At 36.1% G+C, this 27205-nt stretch overlaps 1 protein-coding gene across 2 annotated transcripts in view; it reads right to left on the bottom strand.

Annotated features, from left to right (window-relative positions):
• Window positions 1-2195: 2195 nt before the first annotated feature.
• The window catches only part of srgap3 (SLIT-ROBO Rho GTPase activating protein 3), a 91508-nt gene continuing 66498 nt past the window's right edge, over window positions 2196-27205 (bottom strand). Inside the window, exons 11-22 of one of the 2 annotated variants that reach the window (XM_051896917.1) lie at window positions 26455-26482; window positions 24869-24971; window positions 22947-23007; window positions 22211-22288; window positions 21150-21284; window positions 20316-20421; window positions 19370-19597; window positions 17787-17860; window positions 13931-14111; window positions 11247-11396; window positions 10687-10996; window positions 2196-7455 (exon numbers count right to left, since the gene is read on the bottom strand). In XM_051896917.1, coding sequence (XP_051752877.1) covers window positions 7018-7455; window positions 10687-10996; window positions 11247-11396; window positions 13931-14111; window positions 17787-17860; window positions 19370-19597; window positions 20316-20421; window positions 21150-21284; window positions 22211-22288; window positions 22947-23007; window positions 24869-24971; window positions 26455-26482 — 1892 coding nt within the window. In that variant the 3' untranslated portion in view covers window positions 2196-7017. Of the gene's footprint in view, window positions 7456-10686; window positions 10997-11246; window positions 11397-13930; window positions 14112-17786; window positions 17861-19369; window positions 19598-20315; window positions 20422-21149; window positions 21285-22210; window positions 22289-22946; window positions 23008-24323; window positions 24355-24868; window positions 24972-26454; window positions 26483-27205 lie in introns of both variants that reach the window. The other variant, XM_051896918.1, reaches the window with a different exon arrangement.

The following is a 27205-nucleotide window of genomic DNA, read 5'->3' as shown; positions in this document are numbered from 1 at the left end:
ATAAATATGCATGAAAATTAACTCTATATTATTATTATTATTATTAAGCAAAGTGTCCTGAACATTAATCTAACTGCAAGTGTAAAATACATCATTTAAACATTATTAAAAACTACTGAGAACGCACACAAAAAAAATAGCTTGGCATTTGTTACATGTCCCCGCTATCTAAACCTTAACTTTATCATGAAATATAATAATTAAAATCTTTCAGAAATGTTTTTTTTTTTTCATTGTTGTGACTCCATATACCATCTATGCTAAACAAAAAGAAATTTCATAAGAAATCCATAATATGTTATATAAAATACACATTTTAGTCATGTCCCCAGGTTTTCACTCAGTCCTGTTACCCTCACACATTGCCCCCTCTAAAAAACTTGGAACATGCCACCAGATACATTTTCAACAGGAAACTGCATCATCTGGATCTTATGCAGACCATGAGAACACCAAAAGTAAGTCCTCTCATTTTAATTTCTGTATATTTGATGAAATTGTACCTATGACTGAGATCAATCTCAATGTACTGACCTGTTACCTAAATTATTTCTTAGATGTTATTTGTTTAAAAATATTAACTTTAGGTAAGTTACTAGAATTTGCTTAGTGTCCTCATGCTATTATGCCATATGGCAATTTGTCATGTATTTGATAATTTTTTGCTTAAAAACTCATCCCTGTTACTTGCAGTCCTGTTACTCAAAAATAACAGGAGTGAGTAAAAGTAACAGGAGTAGAGTCCTCTGTTTTGTTGATTTAATAGTGTGAATATTGTTTGATATAATACTATTCACCTGTTTTATGAGTTTTACAGATGAAATTACTTAAATTGTAGATTTTTAGGATTAGTTTTACAGTGTGAATACCATACTTGCAGGGAGCCAGTCCACCACGAAAAGACTTAAACTTTTTGTCTTTGTCTTCCTTATCTTTTGTAGAAGATGGAGAGAACCCGTATGCAAGTGCCAGAAACACCCACCCATGGCAAGCTGCAAGGGAAGGAGTGAAACATACCCGCGGCCGCAACCCTTTTTCCCCCCTTTTGTCTTTCCTTCCCTCTCTCTCCCTCCCTCTCTCTTTTCCTCTCTCTCCTTCTTTCTCTTTCCACTTCCTTCACTGTGAAGTTGTACTAGCACATAGTACAGCTATTCATACTTACATACTTAAACCCAGAAATCACACATGCACACACAGCCATGTACTCTCCATCTCAATCTCACACACACATATGGACACTCATTCCTGTTACCCAGTGTTCATTCCTGTTACTAAATTGTATTAGTTGTATTAGTTAAGTTAAACAACTGTTTTTATCAGTTTTGTTTGGTCCATAATTTATTGTTAAATGAATTAAATTATTTAAAAAATGATAAACTTGAAGCTTCTGTCTTCTTTTAAATGAAAAAAAAAAAATGATTTTGCATTTTTTAGTAAAATACACCTTGCCTTAATATAAAGTGATTTTTTAGTCACAAATATCAATTATTTGAACAAATAGCCAACCATTTCTTTAAAATAACACTTTCTTGAGGTGAATACAAAGGAATTGACATGCTTTTAAACTTGCTTTTTAAATGGCACACAAGTTTTGGTAACAGGACTGAGAAAACATGCATCCATCTTCTGCTTTGAAACCTTGTAAAAAATTAAATAAAGTTGCCTGAGATTGACCAATACACATTTTGAATAGTTAAATATGCATAGTATTAGATTCAGTGTTGAAAAAAAAAAAAAAAAAGTTTGAAGAGTTACACAAATAGGTGTCATTAATGTAATATATATATATTACATTAATGACACCTATTTGTGTCAATTAAGCACACATAATTAAGTATAAAATTTGATTGAAAATGGAACAAAAATACTGTAATTATTATATATATGTGAGAAGGTAATATATATGTATATATATATATATATATATATATATATATATATATATATATATATATATAGTTTCTTAAAATAAATACCTTACAATAATTATTATTTTAAAATGTTATAATGTTTTAATTATTTAGGAATATAGTAATAAGAATGTGTTTATTCAAATTATTCAAGCATGATATTGTAAGTTTTAAAACAGAACTAAGCAAGTGTGATATTATGTGTTGCATTATGAATACAAGCATATAACATGGGCTTCAACCAATATATTTCAACTAAAATGAAAAAATGACAACAATTGAATATAAGGTTAAAAAAAAATGTATTTATTTGGACTTAAGAATGGTTCACATCCAAACAGTGGGATGGTGTAGGATAACATCACAGGGGGGTAATCCAACCATTCAAACACTCATTTAAGAACAGCATCACTAGACAAAAAGTGTTTAGAGGAGGAAAAAAACCCAAACGACAGTTTTCACAACCCACTACTACAGACAGACGGCACTTTTGTCCTGTTGAACATCGTGTCCAGAGAAGGAGAAAGCCTATTTTTTTTCTGTTATCTTAGCGTACATACAATAAACACCCACTGTGGCATACGTACAATACACTCCCAATGTAGCATACATTCCCAAAACATACTTCCAGTAACATCACATACAGTCTATTAAGTACAGGGATGCACCAAGTGCCTTAGAAATCGTGCAAGTACCATACAACATCCTATTATCAGACCAACACGGTCTTAAATACTGCAATGCATTAGCTTGGGTAGAAGTTTTAACTTAACAGCAAAAGTGTACGTTTTTCACAGCACAGCCTCGAGTTCACTGGCAGAGGAGAGATAAACAGAGATGAATGACACAACATGAATTAAAAGGCCATGACTATTTTAGTATGTTACGGATGGCAGTTTCTGTAAACTTGATATCATTTATTATCAAACATCGGCTCGTTACATAAGCGCTACTGTACACTATGTATACTAGATGAGCTGTACAACAGATATGTGAGAAAGTAATGCACTGATTTTCCCAGCAGAACGAGCAGAAGTCTGATACTCAAGTATTTAAATTCATAACACTCAAAGGCATGATTACAGCACGAGTAAAGACAGTGTATGAAAATCCAAGGGTGTGAATTTCTCAACGTACACTGATTTATGTGAACCTTTGGTGCATGGCTGCTAGTGCAAGCTAAAGTTAAGAATGCCTACAATGACACTAAGAAAAGATATTCCGTAGAACGTATGAGAAACTTTGAGAAATGTGGTAACAATTTCACATTTGTACCAAAAAGCTTCAAGTCTGCCAACAATTTGAATTTTTCCTGCACATTCTTTGTCAATGAATGGGCAATACCAGCACTGACCAACAGAGGGAGACTATGAGCGGGGATAGGCCAAATAAGGCCACCAAAGGGCAGTATTTGTCTTAGCCCTTATATGTAGAGAAAGGTTTGTCTGGTAAATCCACACTAAACAAGACTTCAGTGCTTCAGGGTACAGGGTTCCCACACATTTTTTTATCATTATTGTTTTTTTAAAATCCACCTGTAGTCAAAACTGTAGTCAATTTATCCCTTGAAACTAATCTTTGATCAATAAAATTACATATTTAAACGTTTTTGTTTTTTTTTTTCCTTGAAAAAAAATCTTCATGCCTTAAAATAGCTTGAATGTAACTCTACACCCTTGCCTCACGTGGTTTTATGAATATGCAAATAAGCTCCGCCTCTACTCACACCAGCTCAGATATCCACTTGTTGACGATCACACCTTGACGTGATTGGTTACAAGGTAGTTTGTGACATCAGAAACACCGGTGATTTCAAACCGCGTTTTTGAAATTGTCTTTGGATCATTGCAGTTTTAAAGAGAAAATACTCAGCAATGGTGTAGACTTGAATGAATTTGCATATGGTTTGTCTTAAAGCATATTAAAGACACCACATAGACATAAAACAACAATAAAATCTTGATTTTCACCACAGGGGGATTTTAAAGTAAATTCATTCATGATTACTGGATGAGGATGTATTATTATTATTATTATTAACAACACCACATTTTTTATTTTTTATACTTCTTTAAAAATTTCTATAGAATTTTATTTCTAGCCAATCAATTATTTTCATGCTGAGAACAAGGAAAGTGCATGCCTGTATTCACTATAGAAATTTCCATATTTTTTAATGACTTTCATGTTAACGACTTTCGAGGCCTGGAAATCTCATTATTAAGATTCCAGGTTTTCTATGGGAACCCTGTACTTCAAATCACAGAATGATGACCCAAAAAAGTCTGTTTTATACATTGGATTATGAATTATGCATTGCAATATTCTGCATGTTTTCTTTACTGTAAATAGAATTACGCCCTCATCCATCCAGGTGAAATTATGCAGAAGTGTGATCATGACTGAATTCAAATGAACATCCAGAAATAATTGTAAATAATAGTCTTTACACATATAGTATGTTTAAATGGTGCCTATTGGGAAGTGATACGGTAAGATATAAGAACAAAATTAAAATCACTTCCTGAGATGAGCCTAATCCTTGCAGCTACGAACCCGGTTTCCCTTCGCCCCCTTGTGGCTGAAGGCTAATGCATTTAGTACTTTGTATCTAGGGAAAGGCACCACTATTAGTCTTTGAACAGTGTTGCTTATTGGTAAAGAGAAGCACGTGCACGTCGGTCTCCCTCACATGCGGACAACAGGCTCATGCTACTACAAAGCTTAGGAATTCAGACAGAAGCTAATTACCAGTCTTAGCAAAATCATTCATTAAAGGAAATTCGAGATGGCAGCAACAGGACATGGAGTCTCGGAAGTGATTTTTAATTTTTTATGCTCCTAACGCAAGCGTAAATCAGTATGGCATCAACGAGAAATGTAAGACTAACGCGGACAGATGATGCAACAGCTCAAGCATGACTTCAAATGCAAATAAAGGAATATTTTTTGTGCGTTGTAACAGTACTGTTTTAGTAATCAGTCTATTTTTATGTAATTCATATTTTTTTCAAGCTACACAAGCTCTCACATACGGTCACTCTGATTGGACTGCGTGAAGTGGCAAATCCTAAGGCAAACTGTAAATGTAAAATCAGGGAAGATGAGATTAAAGCTTTGGGTTCAGTGTATTTAAGTGGATATCTAGGTCAGTCGGGCAAATTTTGTTCACGACTGGGTATTCCCTCTTCAAGCACAGCTCAGGGAGGAGGGGTACCACTGAAGATGAACCGGAGATGATATGACAGATTGGGGGCAGTGAAGCTTCTCTTGTTGGAGCTGGTTTCTCTAGGCTATTGAATATTTAAATTGGGAGGAGGGGTCTGTACCTCACCAGAGAGAGTGTGGTATGGATTTACAAATGTATCATTCATTACACTGGGAAATGCGATGTACTTTGCACCATATATCTGACATAAACAAGACTGTTTTTGGGTGAATATCACAATTAGATGTCCGGATTATCCCAAAGCCAAGAGAAAAAAATATAAAAATATATTTTGCATAAGAAAATGAGGCATATTTTTAGGATGTTAAATATTTAGATTGGTTGGAGGGATGTGAACCTCACCAGAGAGAGTGCGTTATGGATTTATAAATGTAGCATTTATTACACTGAATGCTGTACTTCGCATAGTATATTTAATATACAAGGAAAAAAATTGTGGGGGGGAGGGGGATCTCTCTAAAATATGTCCGGATCATCCCAAAACAAAAGAAAGAAATATGAAAATATATTTTGAATATGAGACCTATTTTAAGGATTTTTTATATTATGATTTTTTTTTTTTTGTCATGCGAGTTAATCACATTTTCACGACAAATTCTCATCAAAATATGACATGGACACATTGTTTGATTCACTCTTTTGAGGTCACCAACACTTTGGTCACTTGTGTACCATCTGGTTATTTTAGTAAGTTTTAATATTCATATAATAAGTTGAAGTATATATTACGGGATACAAAAATGTAATATGTAATTGATGGATGTTTGCAATAACGTGGAGGGAGCTCATGGGAATACCCTAAAGCCATGTAAATTTATAGAATGATGCATTTAAATGTGTAAATTCAGCATGAAGAACTGCTTTTTGTATTAGGAAACTAATGTGATCCAAAAAAGGGGGGGAAAAAAGAACACTCCCCAAACTAATATTTATATTAATGGCTCAGACTGACTACTGATTCATGATTTGTTTGCTTATTGGTTGTAAAAGCTTTTGCCATTCTAGTCTCCCTGCCTGGTCATGTCCTCGGCTGTAGAAGATTGACACTTGAAAAAAGAATCTACCCAAAATTTATATACAAGTAAAACTACATTTTACCACAGGTTTCTTACAATTAGTTGGTATATTGGTTTTCTGCATCTCATATATGTATACAGCTCGGCTATGTCGTTACTTAGATGTATATCGCTTATTCTACAAACGAAAGGCATTACAAGTTCAAGTACAGTATATCTCTATTTACAACAGCTCAAAGGTAGCTGGCCATGTTAGACAGTCTTTGAGTGACCGTTTGGTTCTATTATATGTACAGTCCAGTTCTTGAGGGAGGAACTTGTCGGTTATCTTAGAACAGTCCTCCAATGAGAGATTCTTCACTCCTGAATTACAGAACTCTTCTGGCCAACCAGTGCAGAGAAACAAATGTGTTTAATCTTGCTCTAAATAAAGTTCACATAAGAATAAGAAGGCCAAAAAGGACAACTTAATATTAATTCTGAGGTAAAATTAATAATAATTAAAAAAACTTTTGTTTTTTTTATCATACTTTATATAATGCAGCTCTGTTGCATGAAATTTACCTTAGAAAAGTCTTTCTTTTTCTTGTTTTTTAGGCTTTTTTGTCTCTTTCATAGAGAGGACAGGAAATTATGGGAAGAACAGAATGGAATGAGGAGATCACCTGAGCCAGTTTCAACTCATATTATCCACAAACAAGCTCAGAGCACGTGTGCCGACCACTAGGCTTCAGCTTTGCACTCTTCTAGGCTCAAAAAATTACAATTGAAAATGAAATAAAAAGCACTCCTGAACTTCCTTCCTGGAGCATCATGCCCCGGTTTGCCCTCACCAGCACAGGTAGCTTCATCGCATCACGGGCTACATGGTTCCAGGTTTCTCGCCCGAGTTTGCGGAGGAAGCTGCAGCATTGCTTGCGTTGTTTGGAAAGATCTTCTCTGTGGGGGTCACGGCAGGGCTTCCCACCCCAGAGGAGCTGGAGCTGCTGGAGCGATGCTGTGTGGGCGGGGGTCGCACGGGTCTCATAGGTGGAGGTCTGAGCTGGGCTCCGGCCAATCGGGCGGACAGCGCCGGTTTAAAGGTTGTCATCATCTCGGAGGTGGAGCTGCTGCTGCGCCTCAGGGCCGCGTCCGGGTCTCGGATCATGATGGTGTGTAAGGGGCTCGCTGGCTCTGAGCTCACAGGGTTTTTGAGCGGTTCTAACGTATCCAGAACTACGTCGGGAGCTTGTTTGGCCGTGTTCTGGCGTTCCAATTCACGGAGCTCATGAAGTGCAGTGTTCATTGTCTTCTCAATGTCCTGTAACAAAAATATTGTTCACTTTTTACACTGTTGATTTTGTTTTAGTCATATTTTTTTCTTTTGATGAAAATATTCTTTAAAAAGAAATTAATTACAAAACCTTTTTTTCATTTTACTCAAAATGGCATCTAATTTTATTTGAAGAAAATAACATTTAAAATTAAACCAAATGTTCAAGCATTTTTTTCAAAACCTAGCTGAACAGTATGTTTTAATCAGAATTGTTGAAAAAGAAATGAATGACAAAATATTGACTGAATTTAATAATTTTTCACTTTACAGTAAAATGGCATCTAATTTTAGCTGATGAAAATAACATTTAAAATTAAACCAAATTTAGGCATTTTGTTCATTACCTAGTTACCTAGTTTTTGTCAACAGTATGTTTTAATTAAAACTGTTGAAAAATAAATTAATGACAAAAAAATTGAGTGAATTTAGTCATTTTTATTTTTTAATTTAAATTATTGTGGGCTTTATTAAAAATGTTCTGTTATTTTTATTAAAGGTGCAATGTGTACATTTTAGGAGGATCTATTGACAGAAATGCAATATAATATACATATCTATGTTTTCAGTGTTGTATAAAGACCTTACATAATGAACCGTTATGTTTTTATTACCTTACAATGAGCCATTTCTATCTACATACACAGCGGGTCCCCTTACATGTTAAGTCGCCATTTTGCTCCGGCATGTTTCTACAGTAGCCCTAAATGGACAAACTGCTCTACAGAGCACATTTGCTTGACTGGCTACTCTCTTCTGTCTCAGAAGATGACATCTTTGTCCAGTGTTGGCCACCGTAGATTCTTTATATTGCAATTCGCAACCTCACCGCTAGATGCCGCTAAAATTTACACACTGCACCTTTAATACATGACAGGAAATTTCATTTTACTCTAAAATGGCATCTAATTTTATTCAATGAAAATAATATTTAAAATGAAACAATGTTTAATCATTTTATTCATAACCTAGTTTTTTTTTTAATGAAAATTGTTTATCTATTGTCATGAACATTTGTCTAATTATAGAGTTGATAAAAATAAAAGAATAATCCCTTTATTAACTTACAATTTTGTCTGTAATTTTTAATGGCGAGATTAACACTGAACAAAGATCTATATATTCATAATTTAAAATGGCATTATGTTGAAAATAGCTCTCTAAATGATGTGTACTCATTAACTGGATTCATTTGTCTTGTCAAGTATTTCGGTTACACTTCGTATTAGGTGTCTTTAACTTCTATGTACTGACATCAAAAAATAAGTGGAATGTACTTAGTGTGTTGATGTTTTGCAAAACAGTTGCTGTTATTGAGGTGGGATACGGGTAAGGTTAGAGACGTTTAAAGGTGGGTTAAAAGGGAAGGGAAGGGTCAACAATATAGCTGTAATTACAGAATGCAGGCAATTATAATAATATAAGTACAATGTAAAAACATGTATATACATAATAAGTGCATTGTATCAAATGATTAATTTAAATGTTAGTACATAGTAGTTAAAGACACCTAATATAAAGTGGGAGCAGTATTTCTAAAATAGCAAAGTCAAGCATTAGAGATTTGTTTAAATCCTCTAGCACCACTAATAAGAACCACGCTGTGAGAAAATGATCGATAACTTCAATTTGTCGTTTTTCTGCACAGAAAGTATTTATGGAGCTATATGCCCTTCGAAATCTCTCATCTTTCCTGGGGATTCATCGTACTTTCTTCCGGAGAGGTCTAGTATATCACGAAGGCAGATTATGTTTGATATACACACAGTGTAGCTGCTATCCTGATAGACTATAAACTCACTGCTTTCCATTCCTCTTTCAAGACCGACCATCTCCGTTCTGTCTTGCAGCTGAGCATGCCATAAAAGTTTAATGCTCAGAAGATAAAAGGCTCATGAAGACACATGCTCACGCACAAAAAAAAAGTACCTTGCAAGGTCTTATTACCGAGCAGATGTCATCAATAACCCCACACACACTCCTAAACACATCCCACAAACTAAACATCAAGCAGTAATGTTATTTAGATCATGTAGTCTGTGCTTATAATGCATTATCAATATACAAAACAACACATTTCTCTCCAACAATATCCATCATGCCTTCATTCTGATTTTTGTATTCACATAAGCCATTTTCTTTTCATTAGGTAAGCGTAGACACAAAGGGGCCATTACAAAAGATCATTAACTGTTCTGTGTGCCACAGACTTCATTATTTAACCATGTGCAAATGAAAAAGATGGATCAGTGCCAGCCTATCCCGTTCATGCTGATATCTGCCTTTAGTGCCAGCTCTTTGTTTCTGCTGGACTAAATCTTGCCAGCTTCTTCAGGCACACAGAATTCTTGGCTAATCACAAGGCTCAAGAGAAAGACCAAAAAGCTTTCATGACTACAACTTAAAAGTCCTTTTGAATCCTTTTGAGCTTTGATTTAAAAGGGTACAAAATATAAGAGGATTTATGGTACACTTAGTGAAAATATTTGAATGTTTGATCTTATAGATCTCATACATCTCTAGAATAGAGATTTATGTTTAAAAAAAATGTAAACAATGGTAATATTTAATATTAATATTAAATTTAACATTGAAATCACAATAGTGTATCAGAGTAATTTATATAAGATTGTATAAAAAAAATTAAAACTTTGCCGTGTAAGCCTTGACTTGAATGATACCTCAAATACGGCAGTTTTTTTCACTCAATTTAATTTTCACAATGTTTTCACACATTATATATATATATATATATATATATATATATATATATAAAAAACTACATGTAATGTGTAAAAAGACACTAAAAATAAAGTAAAACAATAAAATGAAATGGAATAAACTAAAATATACGTTAAATAAACGTAAAATATAAAAATAAAATATTTTATTTGAGCTAGATTTGCAACATTTCCCATTTTCATTTAGTAACTTTATGACCTATGGAAAAAAATAAAATAAAACAAATAAAATTGATATAGACATATTTATATTATATATATAAAAAAAAAAAAAAACCCTTATAAAAAAAATGACAAAAACAACAAAATTGCTAAAACTTTAACTGAAACTAAAAAGAAAACGGAAAATACAAAGATAAAATCTAATTCAAAATATTAATAAAAACTATAATAGTATCTCAATGATACTAAAATAACATTGTGTTGCCCTACAATACTGTGAATTTGAATGAGAATCTAAAAATGTGCACTCACTCACCTCTGCTAAAGCCTCAGCCTCCAAGGACTTGTGGTCCCCAAGGCTGCTGTGTCTTGTTGCTCCTGGAACAGGCCTGAGCGGGTGACCTTCAGGATAGACCTTCCTCTCAGGGTAGTTAATGCTCCCTGCACTGCCAAAGGTTCCCAAACGTCTCTTCTCAGGACTCTCTATGTGGCCCCTAGTGACCGCCACCTTGTGGGGGCTGCTGGGGCAGGCGGCGGCCCGTGGTGGTGTGTCTCGGGGAGGACTGTGAGAGTCAGTCCCACTGCGGCGTCGAGGAATGGCAGACCCATCCGAACGCAGTCTAACCCTGCATAAACACACAATGAGATTGTAAAAAGCTTATATACAGACAGTCGCATTGTGTTTTAGCTTAAAGCAGACTGCAAACACTGTACAATCTGAAAATGTTTGTTAAATATTCATGTCACAAACAAGCCTTAAGAGATGATTAAGTAAGCTGCAAGGAGAAATAGGATAAGATTAAACACTTTTTTTTTCCTGAGGATGAAAATATGTGGAATAAATACAAGCAGAATTCTGCATAATCAGCCACTGACCGGCCCATGACCCCGCCAAAGTTGTAATCATGCGAAGGTTCACAAGGGGACTGCAGATCATTTTTGGATGAGGTTTTATCGTCCAGTAAAGGTCCACTGCTGGCCTCGCTGTCAGCCTTCTGACTCAGACTATCAGAGAACGCATCATCCCTAAAGAGAAAGAGATAAACATCTTTCCGGTTACTCTGCAGACCACTGATGGTCTGTGAAGGGGTGCTAGAGGTGTGATTTGATTGGCTAACAAATAGACCAAAATAATTAAAATAAGAAAATGTTCAGAAAACATTCCTATATGCTGATTTGGTGCTCAAGAAGCATTTCTCATTATCAATGTTGAAAATAGTTGTGCTGCTTAATAAAAAAACAGCATTTTTTTTTTAGTCCTTACTGTCACTTTTGATCAATTTAATGTGTCCTTGCTGAATAAAAGTATTAATTTATTTTTTTTAAAAATCATACTGACCCCAAACTTATGATTGGTAGAGTTATATAGTCTTAATGTTCTCCAGCTAAACTGTCTCTCACACACACAAAAAATGTACATAAAGCTGGCAAAGAAACAAGCCTCTGGTTTCTTATTTTTCAATCCCAGCAGCACCTACATCACTCTCACTTCATGTCTCATTCAGCCCACAGCAAGCAAACATCTACTGATCACAGTTTCACAGCATGTTCTCAGGCTGCTTTTACAGTTCTCATGGGAGACGACAGCAGAAGGTGTTTGGTAATCTGAAGCTGTTGAACGTCACATTCATGGGAAAAAATGTCTCAGAAAAGTCTTCAGCCCAAGTGTTTTATTATGCAATCCTGTTTACTGATTGCCTTTTAAACACAGGACTGAAGTACGTGCTTGTCGAACACTTAATTTTTTAAAACCATTGCCATTAGCAGAAACCTGATCCAATCCAACACCATACATTTTTCTGGTACGGCTTTTCACTAGATGTTTGAACATGGATTCGGCGATTTGCTCCCATTCAAACACAATAATTCATTAGATTTTTTAAGTATTTAAGTCACTAGATTACTGAATATAAACATTATATGGCCAGCAGCCATTCACCCTGTAGCCCAAGACTGGTTGCCCACTGAAGCTAAGCAGGGCTGAGCCTGGTTAGTACCTGGATGGGAGACCTCCAGGGAAAACTACGGTTGCTGCTGGAAGAGGTGTTAGTGAGGCCAGCAGGGGGTGCTCACCCTGTGGTATGTGTGGGTCCTAACACCCCAGTATAGTGATGGGGACACTATACTGTCAAAAACCACCGTCCTTAGGATGAGACGTTAAACCGAGGTCCTGACTCTCTGTGGTCATTAAAAATCCCAGGATGTCCTTTGAAAAGAGTAGGGGTGTAACCCCAACATCCTGGCCAAATTTGCCCATTGGCCTCTGTCCATCATGGCTAATCATCCCCATATATACTGATTTGCTTCATCACTCTGTTTGCTCTCCACCAATAAGCTGTCGTGTGGTGGGTGTTCTGGCGCAATATGGCTGCCGTCGCATCATCCAGGTGGATGCTGCACATTGGTGGTGGTTGAGGAGATTCCCCCTTCCATATGTAAACCGCTTTGAGTACCCAGAAAAGCGCTATATAAATGTAAGGAATTATTATTATTATAATTATGGTTATGTTGTATTAAAGGCATTTTAAGGCAAAAATAACTATTGTGATAAAAGATTTTGGTCATTCCACCCAGCCCTACTGCAGTGTAACCAGCAACCGGTTGTGTCCATCTTCTTTTCATTTTAGCAACCTCAATTTTACTTATTTGCTGCTGTCAAATCTTGCAATATTAGGAATGGGACTTGGCCTGACCCTTTTAATAAACTCATTCATCAAACTGACATCAGTTAAACCATACAAAGAGATAATGAGCATGTCATCATTTTAGTAATTACTGAAACAGTGGTAGGGCAGTTAATATCAGCCGTTGATATAAATGTGACCAACTCAAGGACACTGCAATCAACTTTTTTTACTTTCATGTCATCTCAATAAAAAGTAAAAGAGAAGATCGTCCTTCTTTCAGCTCACTTTAACCTTAGTGAAGCATGTCATGTCCCACTGCACACAACAGGCTTTGACATAAATGCATGCCTAGCACATTAGGGCACTGCTAATGCTTGGTACTTCAGACACACAATTAGGCTTATATAGTGTAAAGGCCCCTGCCAAAGACATAAGAGCATTCTTTAACTGCCACTCAGTGCTGTTAAATTTTAATTAAAGTGTAAAGTGTTAATGGCAGGAACTATTTGATTCTCACTTGAGCTATTAAGGTATGAACTCAGGCCAGATGGCAACACTTTCACAAGGCAACATGCATCGAATTGTCCTGTAACTAGTGCCAGTACACAATAGTAATTTTTTCTGATGAAAATGTGGTTGATGCAACTTGCTAAGGTGTTCTGTTTATTTTTAGCATGTTGCATGTAGGTTGCTAGGTGGTTACTTACTGATGCAAGTCCACAGACTCAATGATAATCTTGAGCTTAAATATGGCTCAGGTTCCTATAGGACTTTTACACCAATTTTTTCACTTCTAATGCAAACATTGCAAGTCTTACTTGAAAAAAAGTAAGATTAGGTCACTCTTCAACAAGCTGCAGTGAAGTACCACTCATGTCCAAATATTATAAAATAAAATTTTATAGAAAATAAATATTTAGTATAGATACTTACAGGTCTTGTACTACTATATACTGGTGGGGTATGAGGCCATCAACCCCGTTGTGTCTGCCCTCCCACCAGTCCTCAGATGCACGATGATACAGCAAAAGGGACGCGCCTTTTTTGAAGGACAGCTCTCGAGGAGTCCGACCCATGTAGTCAAACTTTGCAATGGCTTCAATCTGCTCCACCTCTGTGTGTGTATGAAAGAGAGAGGAACAGTGAAACTAGGGCTCATTAGCATGTTTGCTCAGAGAGTTATGTCAACAAATTTTCAGAGAGCTTCAAAGCACTGCAACAGACTCAAATCTGTCATGCTCCCAGCTGGTTCTCAGCAAAAACACACACACATACACTCATACACTCACACATGTCCAGCTTCCAACGACAAGTAATTCGTCTGTCCAGACCAAACTCAAAACTACTGCATGACACTGAACACACACATTTATATTTATTTATTTAAAAATACAGTTATGTCAATGACTTTTGACTGGGTGGGGCAGAAACAGAAACCAACAGATTGACAAAATGTCACTTTTCTACACAAAAACTATTGTTAAGTCCATAGATTTATTGCCGTAAATCTCCGAAAACAACAATACGAGACAAAAATCGAAACAAAAAAAATACAAACTAGAAACAAAAACAACAACCAACTAAACAAACAAAAACATGGAACACTGCAATGCAAAATGCCACTTCTACACAAAAAACAAACAAAATCAAAACAAAACAACCTAACTTTTGAACAAGAAAATACACAAACGAACGAGAGAGAAAAAAAAAAAAAAATCACTGCAATGCAATATTACATTCATCACATTATAATCTTACACGTCAGAGGATATGATCTCATCTGTTACCCCATCGGGACCACAAAGAAACAGGCACATTTCTAATACAGATGGGCTACTAAAAATGCAAAGTGGACTTTATCTAAATCCAATCAAATCTGCCACCCAGTTTCCATTTAACGTGACCACTGCCATCATATGACCACAGATCAGTTCACGCTTCACCCCCCCAGACACTGCCAGGGGCAAACAGACAGTGGGGTCATTCAGGGTTAAGGAGATATACAGAGCAAATCAGAGCTTGGCAGAAATCTCCAAGTCGACTAAAAAAAAAAAACAATCAGTTTCATTAGGGTATCCACCCAGGGGTGAAATTAAATGCAGGCATGGCACAGAAGTGGAAGGAAAGCGGAAGAATGGAAATGGAGAGAGAAAGAAAATCAGCCTTTGCAGTTTTGTATGTTGTCTGATTGTTTCCATTGTGACTGCACCTGATTGGCTGGATTGAAGGCTCAGAGTCTGATTGCGGTTTCTCAGCATGTGTCGAGGGTTACAGGGAAAGTTGAGATAACGCTGTTTTGGAGCTAAAGCATGTGACTTCAAACAGTCCTGAAGTCATGCATAAGGCAGGCTGTAGCTGATGAGCTCCAGAGGGAAGGGTAATTTATCCTGAAGTATGCGTTTGTTAAATTCGAAATTGCAAGACACGGCTGGTCATACAATCTCAATTTGGTGGCCATTATGAGGGGGCAAACAGCTAAATAAAATAGTCTTTTATAATCCACCTTATTTTTTAATGCAGAATTAAGCCATTTCCTGTAAAGGTGCTGGACTTCTGATTCATTAAGCGCTATAGGTAAATAACTAGAAGAATGATAAGTAAAACTGCGAAACTATTTGAGCTACAAACCAGTGTGTTTATGATTATGATGATAAATAAAAATAATATGATAACAAGAACCAGTTTGCAAGCAGCATAACAGACTTGCAGGCGCCTTGCACATTTTAACTAAATAAAAAAAGGCAGCGCAAAAAATAGATAGCCCGCTAGGTCACTTATATCTGAATGTACTCCATTTTAAAGTCACCATGAAATCAAAATGGATGATTCTTGTTTTTTTTAATCGAATATTGCAGTATTTATTATAAATAATTTATCCATGCACATTGTTTTCTTAAAATCCATGTGCCATCATAATTTTTAATCAAAATAGCTTCCCCTAACCCTACTTGCAAAAAGAAAAAAGGTCAGAGGAATATCACTGGAAAAAGAAGTGTTATGATCAGGCAAGAGCTTTAGGACCTGCGTTAAAATTAGAAAAGTTTTCCAGTGCTGGAGAGACCAAAGCAGGAAGGCCTAAAAACAGATGCTGAGGTTGCGATGTTTCTGTTTTATACGTGAGTAACACTGCTATGTTTTGCTATGTTTCACAGAACCAAGATATGCAGTTGTTGTAATGTTAGCTATAGTAACAGGACAGTTTTGAGTGTCATTGTTTGTCTTAAGTTGGTGTGCTGCTGGAAACTAACAACCAACTCTTGCTTGTTTATACTCTTGTATAAACATTTTCATTTGTTTTTCTTTGCTTCAGCTATGATAAAGAGACGTCCACTCTTGGATTGCGTGTTCGTGCATTTTAGGGGGCGGAGCAATGAAGGGAGGGGTGTGTCTGTTTGGGTTGATTTCAAATATAAACAGTGTCTCAGAAATCACTTACTGCACCTTTAAGTGGAAAAAAGAGCACCTTTAAATGGAAAAACCAACCATGCTCTATTTTTAGTGTTAAAAAAAGACCCACTCTTAATTCATTAGTTGAGGGGTGAACCGTTTTAGTGAAACTGAAAAAAACGGAATGACTTCTTAAATGAGCAGCAAGCTGTATGCGAGAGATTGTATCAGCGATGTGGCTGGTGTTTTGGGTTAGCGAGCGAGTGCAGCTCCATCAATCAGTAAATGAAGGGAGCAGGCGCAGGAAGCCCCGTGAGACCTGTTTACTCACCCTGAACAAAGAGCGTGCAAGAAAGCAGGAGAGAAGAAAAACAAAGTGATAAAAGCCAAAGGAGGAGGCAATTAAGCAAATAAAACCAGGGGCTGGAAGAGAGAGATGAAGCGCGAAGATTGCTGAAACTGGGCCGAAAGAGATATTTCCGTCTGCTTCTTCATTTAATATAGCAACGGAAACGTTGCTAGACAATGTTATCATGTCAGAAATGAAGAGGCTGAGGCTGGGGAGAGGAAGGGAGAGAGGAAAAAAGCAGAGAGAATGACATTTTTTTAAGACCTGGAAACTCGCATAACCCTTTATGAATCTGTGCTGCCAGTTTTCATCTTTCTTATCTCCTCATAGCACACCGGCCAATAAGGATGCACACTGCTTAAAGGTCACCACTCTGATTGGTTGAACTAGATGTCAATCATTATATCCACAAAACAACACAACCTGGTGTATGAAGCATTTTTGTTTTATGGTTGGTTAGATGTTTTACTGAAAAACACGACACAAATACAGATTCAGAAATTTTTTGTCTCATATTGGCTGTGGTTGTATGAATAATATTGTTGTTTCTTTTTGTCTCTTTTTTTTTTTAGATGAAACTGAATTTGACCAAGATGTTTCAATGCCAGTTTTGACATCTGATGTCAATTAGGTGGTTGACATACATGTGCACACACACACACACACACACACGCACGCGCGCACGCGCTCACACACGCACGCACGCGCACACACACACACGCACACACACAAGCCTGAAAGCTTAGAAAGGTCAGCCAGAGCATAACACAGCAATACTAATCAGCACATCATCTTTAAAATACACAAGGCAAAACAATTTTTCAGTTTTTTAAGAAGCAATATGTGGACATTTTTATTCCTTTCACTCCAAAGGCTAGCATAAACATCTGACTGTACTTCTATTGACTAAGTAAACTAAAAACCTCAAATGCTGATTTCTGCTTCTGGTTATTTGTGGTCTCTTATACAATAGAACTGAACACAACATCCTGCAATAAGAGACAATGATTAGACTGTGTATAAAGCAATGAATGAATGCCAAAATTCCTGTACCATCATCGCTTGTGTGTGGTTCGGTGCAGTTGTCTGCTTCATCAATGGTGCCTGGTTCACTGTGAGGGCTGTCACTGTGTGAATTTACAAACACAAAGAGAAAGTGATGTTTAAAAGCACAGTAAACACAATAACTGCACATGTGATAATGCCAGCATTGAAAAAACCATGGCAATTATAGTTTTGCAATGTCACTCCAACAATAATCAATATTAAAGACTCCATGAAATGGTTTGACGAGCATAGAGGACTAAAAGCCACAAGAGTCAAATTTTGATTTCATGGCAACTTTAAATCAATACGCCACAAGAGACTGCATTACAGTGATTTAACCATGGTTAAGGGCTGGTTCACACAAAACACGTTTTTTTCTTTTAAAAACACAAGATGCAGGTCAATGGGGAAAAAAGGAAAGCTCTTGAAACATGTTTTTTAAAGTTGAACTTCTTTTAACTTAAGAGCCTCATACTTAGAACGCAATGTCATGCGCAAGATGCTGCAAAAGACGTGAGATGCCAGCGCAACGGTCAAACATGTTTGTCTAGAGCATGTTTACATAGAGAAACAATGGAAAGTAGCACAGTGTAATGGAAAAATGTGTTCTGTGTGAACAGTTGTTGTTAGGCACGACGTAAGAATATAGCAGAGAAAAATTGGATAACAAAAAAAAAAAAAAAAAAAAAAACGGGTAACAAAGAGTATCAAGTGCTTATTGCTTTTAAAACAGCACATTCCATAAATACATAGTTCATAAGGTTTTCTTTTTTTGAAAGAAATTAATATTTTTGTTTAGCTAGGATGCATTAATTCTATTTCAATTTCAAATAAATACTGTTCTTCTGAATCATGGAAAAAATGTATAAAATTTTCCACAAAAATATTAAGCAGGTTTCAACACTGATAATAGTAAGAAATGTTTCTTGAGCACCAAATCAGTATATTAGAATGATTTCTGAAGGATCATGTGACACTGAAGACTGGAGTAATGATGCTGAAAATTCAGCTTTGCCATCACAGGAATAAATTACATTTTAAAATATTTCAAATTGTAATAATATTTCACAATAATATTACAGTTTTTATTGTATTTCCAATCACAAAATGAAGCCTTGGTGAACATAAAAATCTAATTTCAATATTAAAAAAATCTTTTCAACCCCCAAACTTTTGAACAACAATTTTTAACATTTATTACTAAATATAATCAAAGCAAAAATTTCCACCAAGTATCCTAGAATACCATGTGAAAACTATGGTATATTAATCTGGTAATCTTTTAGAACAATAATACAGTATATATCAAAGAACCATATGGTATTTCCATCTGATACCAACACTGTACCTTGGTAATGCTACAAACATTTTTTTATAAAAAATTATAGGGTTTATAGCCATCTGTTTTATAAGTAGAAATATTGCTTTTAGCAATAGTCTTCCAAAGGTACTCCACTTTATATGACCTGATTGCTAAACTCCCCATTCATTTGGAGTAGAGAGCTCAGTTTAAGCCACAACTGGCTCTAAAAGAGAAATTATGACATTCCTCAGTAACAACAAAATCCAGTTAAAATCTTCGAGCTCACCAGTACTCCTCTCCTCCAGTCATGCATTTCTCATAGACAGGGCCGTCCAGCTCTCGCGGGCTGGGGAAGATGACCTCATGGTGGATGATGATGGTCTTAATGACCTCATTAACATGAGCCTGGCAGGCCACAGGATCCTGACCCTCTGGGATGGGCATCAGAGTGGGTCCAAAACAGATTGCAAGGTTATATGGGTCCATCATGTTCTCATCACTGTACTGGGACAGACTAGAAAGATGAAGAGACAAAGATAGTGAAAAAGCTTTACATGTCCTTATGTTCTTAAAGGTGACGTAATACTGCAGAAAGTACAAACTTCCAAAAATGTTCTCTCTTATCCCTGCTGTCTATTTCAATACATTCATTCATAACTTTATTCCGGAGAATTCATCTTCATGTACAGTGAATTATCTTTCAACAGAAGAGAGCTCATCTCTCATTGGGAACTCTCTTGACTGAAGAAGTTAAGTTCGAATGAGTCACAGCTGCAAGAGCTGCGGGCACCGACAGCAAATGAAAGGGGGAAAGAAGTCAGAGGGAAAACTCATGATGTGAAATCAAATTCTCTGTTTGGTCTGGGGGAGGGTGAGGACAGGAAGCATCAATAAAAAGCCAGGAGAAAAGGACAGGTATAGTACAGTACAGACTGATGGTTTTCTTCTGGCGTAAATATCCGCTAAAGCACTCCTTGACAGACGTGGTCATAAATTAGACAAGAACAGTGGGGGCTGTTGAATAGCTCTTTGTAAATATAATGAATGTCTTTGCTTGTGACTGCTGCTATTCATATAAATGGAGATTTACTACGAGATTTACAGTCTAAAGACAGAGACGCTGTGAAGGCAGTGAGGTAAAATTACAGTTTAGCATCCCACTTTTGAGAATGTATGTGTGTGTGATTGTGGATCAGCTGGTTGAAAGTATGCCACACAAAACGGTCACTTACTGATTGAGAAAAGCAAACAGGTATCTCATGACAATGATGATGGTGCGAGGAAGGGTGACGATGATCTGCTGGATGTGGTGGGCTCTTTCAGCAGATGATTCAAGCTCTGAAACAAGCAACCGACAAACCAACATTCAAATAAAACAACCTACAGCTCCACATTCAAAATTTACAAACTGCTCAAAGCTTTGGGGTCGCCATGATTTTTTAAAAATGTTTTTGAAAGAAGATTCTCACCAAGGCTGCATTTTTTTTTTTTTTACAAAAATACAGTAAAAACAGCAATATTGTAAAATATTATTATAACTCTTTTCCATTTTAATATATTGTAAAATTCAATGTATTTGTGTGATGGCAAAGCAGAATTTTCAGCAGCCATTACTCCAGTCTTCAGTGTCACATGATCCTTCAGAAATCATTTTAATAAGCTGAACTGAAGAAATGTTTCATATTATTATCAATGTGGAAAACAGTTGCAATGCTTAATGTTTTTATTGAAGCAGTGATAATTTTTTTCAGGATTTTCTGAAAAGTTCAAAAGAAGCATTTATTGGAAATTATATATATATATATATATATATATATATATATATATATATATATATATTCTAACATTATAAATATCTTTACTGTCACTTTTGATCAATTTAATGCATCCTTGATTAATAAAAACATTAATTTCTACTATGTTAACTAATTGCTTTGTCAGGTTGCAAAGATGAAGCCAAGTGCCAATAAGAACACACAACAAATAACAAGATATCTGTGGAGTAATATCAGATTGAATCACTCCAGTGACATTTCGACCTATCCTGCAGCTGATGCAACACTCACTGATGGTGGAGATCATATCCAGGAAGCGCTCCTTGGGGAACAAGGGGTTTTCCAGCCCTCTGAAATACAGCTTGAGAACACCCGCCACTGAGTTGATGTCCTGATCGCTCTGATCATCAACCAGTGGATCCTCACCTGAAAGAACAATAAATAAATCAAATACAGTATATTAACAATTAAATTTAGACTTTAACTATGCAATAAGTCACTTAATGAATACATGCATATCTTCAAATAGAGATTTGTCTCATTCCACTTCTAAGGTCCCTATGATGTGAATCAGTTGAACATGAACACAAATTTGGGCACTAGCAGACACCTTGATCCACTTAATATTAGGATACTGATGATTAAATTACCAGTGACAAGGTTGCGCATTAAAACATAGCTATTTATCAACAAGATCACTGTATAATTTTTATGACTGATATTCTTCTGGTATCATTTGTTTATCTTGCATATCTCTTGTAGATGAAATATGCGGTTGTCCTCCATATCTGATGAATTATTCCTTTTTTTTTTTACATTTATTTTCTTGCAATGCTTTTGTCTTTTTTTCTTTTCTACTGTTAAAATCTGATTTAGACCTTTATGTGAGAAGGGGAATATTGTAATTTTTTTTGTGATTTTCCTGCTATTGTTTTTCAGTGTGATCTTGTACGTGTTCTTACAATTTATTGAATTACAAAACAGGAGAATATAGCGAACAGCCCACACTCAGGGGTTTCAACGGTGCATTCTGGGAAAGTCTAGGTAGTGAATGTTTCAGTGCAATAGAAAGATTTCAATGACGGTAAGCCTTAGAAATGACAGACTCTCTGTTTCTGACACCATTTGTCAATTTCAAAACCAGGCACATGTATCTGCAAACCCAAGCTAAATGTAGAATCAATTTGTTTAACATTAAAGCTTTGGTAAATTGAAACCTGCTTTCAAATGTAATTTTATGATGTTATTTACACCCTCTGCTCAGCGACGACATTCACAGTTTAAAAAAGTACAAAAAAAGAAAAAGAAAAAAGAACTGAAAAATAATTACAGTTCATCTCTAGGGGACTAACCTCTTTCAAATGAATTTTTAATATCATTGACTTCCACCTGAGATCCAGGAACTCGGAATATGCCTTGTTGTTGCAGCCCTGGCACAGGAAAATAAATAGAAACATGAGTCGCAAACTTGTCAAGGCATGATATTGCATTATCTCAAGTTAAAACAAGATGCGCACAGAAGAAATTGCAACATTTCCCTAAGGGATCCTTTATTTTGGCACATATGAGTTTTGTTAAAGAGGTTCCAATCATTTTCTGAGATTTCTCTAGATCCTGAGGGAACGCCTGTGATCTTAAAGCAATAATCTCACAGAAAGAGTAGATTAGGTTCCTGTTAGCAATCTTTGAGCCAGCACAGAGAATTGAGAGTTTATAGCATTATTATTTTCTGCCTTGACATCCATAAACATTTATAGTCTCTAGCAGAATAATAAATCATCTATCCACAGCATATTTAGCAGCCAAACCGATGTCATTCTCTAAATTCACTGACTTCAGCTTCACCCTGACAGATGGACTTTTATATGGAACTTTTTCGAAAGCATCACGGGATCACTAAAACTTACAACAGATGAGTCCTCCTTATTTAAATTAGCATCTGTGTCTCTCTGTGGTTCAGAGTGTCGAGCGCTCACTGAATGATAAGGGGCTGTGTTGTTTTTGGAGAGCTCTCTAATGGTTTCCAGTAGCTTCTGAGTCAGCATGTTTATCTGCAATCAATTAGTGACCTTTCCTTGAACCGCTTACCATATAGATTAATGTATCGAATACAGCTCTCCACCACCAGAGGAATGGGTTGACCTGAATCCTGAAAGACAACAATCATTACGAAATGGCACCAGTTTTAAAGCTGTGGCTGAGATTTAAAGGGATAGTTCACCAAAATATGGCAATTCTGTCCTCATTTACTCACTCTCATGTCATCCCAAACCTGAAAAAATTTTTCTTCCATGGAAAACAAAATATAACATTTTAAAAGACAGTTTTGTACATACAATGTAAGTCAAAGTCAAACAACATTGGACCGAATTAACTTTCATTGTATAGACAAAAAAAAAAAAAAAACATTTTTCAAAATATTTTCTTTTGTGCTCTGCAGAAGAAAATCATACATTGTGAGTAAATTATGACATAAGTGTTTTTTTAGGTGAACTATCCCATTAAAAGGTGCACCTGCACGTTTTTCCCTCATTAAAAAAAATAAAAAGTACTACTAAGAAAATTATGTTTAATATCATATACAATCATAATAAACCTAATAAAACATGCTGTATTTTACATGGAGCAGGTCACATCATTAGGCCTCTATTTTGAGATCACATGACCAGCTAAAAACTACTTGCTTTTTTTCCGTAATTCCATAATTATTGGACATGCTTTCTTGTGGAATATGAATATGTTGAATTAAAACAGCTTTCTCAAGGCTAATGCTCATGTTAGTAGACATTATTTTAATTCAATTGTGTATAGTGCTTTTTTTTTTAGGTGCTGTTAAATAGAATAATCACGATTAATCGCATTAATATATTATTAATGCGATATATTAATATATTAATATATATATATATTATTGAATCTAACATAAAAGTTTGTGTATGTATGTGTATATATATATATATATATATATATATACACACACACTGTATAATCACAATTAATCGCATCTAACATAAAGGTTTGTGTGTGTATATATATATATATATTATCGAATCTAACATAAAAGTTTGACAAAACAAATATATTTGCGTATCATTAGAAAAATTTTAAGAATGGAAAAACTGCTTGGTGCACCTTTAAGAAAGTAACAATTTTCTAAATGCTTCAAAAACAAGTAATATATCCACAAAACTATAAAAAGAAGTCTTTTTTGGTTGTTTTAGTAGAGAATAAAGCAAAGCATTATGCATGTCTGTCCTCGAGAGCATTACACAATAGAAAAAATGATTAAAAGTTCAGCCAAGGCTGCTAGTAGCAACTCATCCTAGGTCGCTACAGAAAGCTCGTTAGAATTTCTCTTTGAACTTTTGTGAAAAGAAACAATGACAAGCCATTTGTCTAAGCAAATGTATTACAGCCTTATCTGAAAGGTAAAGACAGTCCATGGCTGGCCCTATTCTACAGTACCTGATTGCGGGTACGAGCATTCCGTCTTCCCCTAGGACACAAAGCAGTGTAGAGCAGAGCAGAGGAGTGAAAGAGGTGAGAAAATCACAGTTAGAGAGGAAGGGACGACAGAATCGCCATGGAGACGACAGTGTCGTCGTGGTGACTGGGTGGAATAGCATTAGGACAGCTGCTGGAATGGCTTGAGATGCAGTAAAGGGAGACGTATGGAGAACGTGATGCCCTTCAGTTAATTTTTTCCTCTGCTATTTAAAATGTCTTTTCAAAATAGTTTAAGTTTAAGGGGTAATCGACCACTTAATTGTGTAAATTAAGCATCAGGGCAGTTGCTTAATAACTAATGGGCCCTGCAGAGTCTCTATTTAGGCAGGAGGGCATCAGCTGCCACCCTTATCATCTGCATCATCGCCACCTGGCGAAAGACGGAAATTAACAGAAGCAAATAGAGGGTGTAAGTGCATGAGTCAGTCAGAAAAGATAGCCAGAGGTTTAGCTATCCCTCCAGCCCACCAGAGGGCACTGTTAGCACCAAAGTCAGTGGGTACCTTAATGAAACTCTCCATATTGCCATTAAACAGCTTATGGTTATAGATGGAACGAGGCCTTGGTTTCCGCAATTTCTGTGGTTTCGGGGGAAGGGTTGGGGGTCTGAGGAATGGAGATGGTTAGATGGAACAAAAACACACAAAATTCCCTTTGAATCACATATATCAAAGACCTTAACTCTATTTAGCCCAACCCTTTCCAATCTACACAATCGTGCCATTAACTCTTATGTCTTAGCAGAGGAAACAGCCGATAATGAAGGGTTTAAATAAGCAACAGGCATTAATTGTTGTTCTTTAAAAGATCGTAATTACATCCTAATGCTTTTGACCTCAAATTAACCGATAACAACTGCAGGGAGTTTTCTATTCCCTATAGCAGCACTGAATTGGGATCTTATTGAAACATTTAGCTATGGAAACATAATTGCTGTTGTGACAGACTGGTAAATGCAATCAAAGTCAAACATGACATGGCTCTGTACTTTGGTTGTAAACCTGAGGGCATAGCGCATGCTGTTGTCTATATTTGCTTACGTGACTAATCATTAACAGAGATGGGGATGTTTTCAGCTGAATTAGAGAATCTTTGCATGATTAAGTATAGACATTGTGTCATAGAGCTTGACCAAATACCTATTCATTTTATTGTTTAGGTCTGAAACACGTGAATGCAAATGCTATCAGATACGCAAGCACAGTTTCATAGGTCGCTGCAACAACATATATGCCGGCCAAGCTACATTTGCGTAATTGTGTAGTGTAGGTTTCATTTAAAAATTTAAGTAAAGGGCATATGATTATCAATGGCAACACTGATAGATGTCATCCAACTGAGAGGTCAGAACAGGTCTGCATCTGTTTACCAGGAAGGCTCTATTCTCAGCATTCTCCGACTGTCAAAGGACATTCTGGATAACCCAGCATGAGTTGAGCCCCTGCCAGTGACAGCTTGAGGTCAAGTCCCCTTTTGACCGCTGAGCAATATCAAAAAAGTTTTGTTTTTCCTCTCTTGCTTTTACCCTAGCCTGTTATGTGATTTAGAGGTTGTTTTATCAGCTGAACCTGCAGAAAATGGACTGATAAATAAAGTTTTTATCTCTATTTAGTATAAAAATGCCATAAAAAGATTTGTGATTGTGATAAATTAACTGTTTTTTTCATTAAAAACAATAACTATGGATATGGATCATGAATATGAATGAGAAGTATAATAATGACGGGATCTTATTCTTTAATGACCCCATGGCCTGACAAGTTTTGAGACCATATAATTGGACAAAAACAGATATTGTGGTAAAAGAGTACATCTTTAATCTTAAAAATAAAGGTTCCAAAAGGGAGTTTTCACAGTGATGCCATTTTGGGTTTCTTTCAGTTAAAAGTTCTTAAAAAGAACCATGTGTTTCTTAGTTTTAAGACTATTTTAATAATTTTAGGAACCTTTTTCCACTATAAAGGATCTTTTGTGCAATGTAAAGGTTCCAAGGATGTTAAAGGTTCTTCATTGAATCATAGATGCCAATTAAGAACCTTTATTTTGTTTCTAAAAAGTGGGAATTCCATCATCATCAGAACTCTCTTACCTTGTAGTTCCACATTCGGCCCTTTCTCCTGAAAGTGAGAGAGGAAAGAGGGAGGAGTCAGAAATGTCATTATTAGTATGATCTCACGCACTGGGTTCTAAAACTCGGTCAGAGTGTACTGAGGGCTATCGTGAGAGTGGCCAGCACTATTGAAGGCAAGATGAATGGGTGAGCAGCCACACTGCGCTTGAGACAAAGAGGAGCACTGGTCACCGTAGAAACCTCGGAAGGACCCTGCGGGGTGTCAGACGGTCACAGAAGGGAACTAAAAGAGACTAAATGAGTGTGTGTGTTTGTATTTGTGTGTATGAGGGTGTGTAAAGAGTGGGTGTGCATCAAGAGATTCATTTCACACTGGTGACACTGAGCGATATCTGTGACAGCTCACTAAGTTCTTTGTCCCAATATTCAGTGCGCCCAAAAGGGTTCCCTGGTATCAAAACATTACAAATGATGAAAAATATACACGCCCACAAAGGAAGGTCACAAAAATCCCAGATAATGCAAGAATGTTAAACTACCAAACTACTTAAATGTCAGTTTGGAAAAAAAAAAAAAATGAAAAAAAAGGCCCAAAATTAACATCTCAAGAGCACATGCACATAATACAGACCAAGTTTTTCCAATTCTGAATCGCCATGTAATGAGGTGGAACCACTAATGTTTCTCCATGGGTACTTTAGTGATGTGAAGTGGCCCCTCAAATCATTTCATTTCACTAAATCTGCATATCAAATGGAGTGGTTCCCGT

Source organism: Ctenopharyngodon idella, chromosome 6 (assembly GCF_019924925.1).
Source record: "Ctenopharyngodon idella isolate HZGC_01 chromosome 6, HZGC01, whole genome shotgun sequence".
NCBI lineage: Eukaryota > Metazoa > Chordata > Actinopteri > Cypriniformes > Xenocyprididae > Ctenopharyngodon > Ctenopharyngodon idella.
This window is presented reverse-complemented; position numbering and strand designations above follow the sequence as displayed.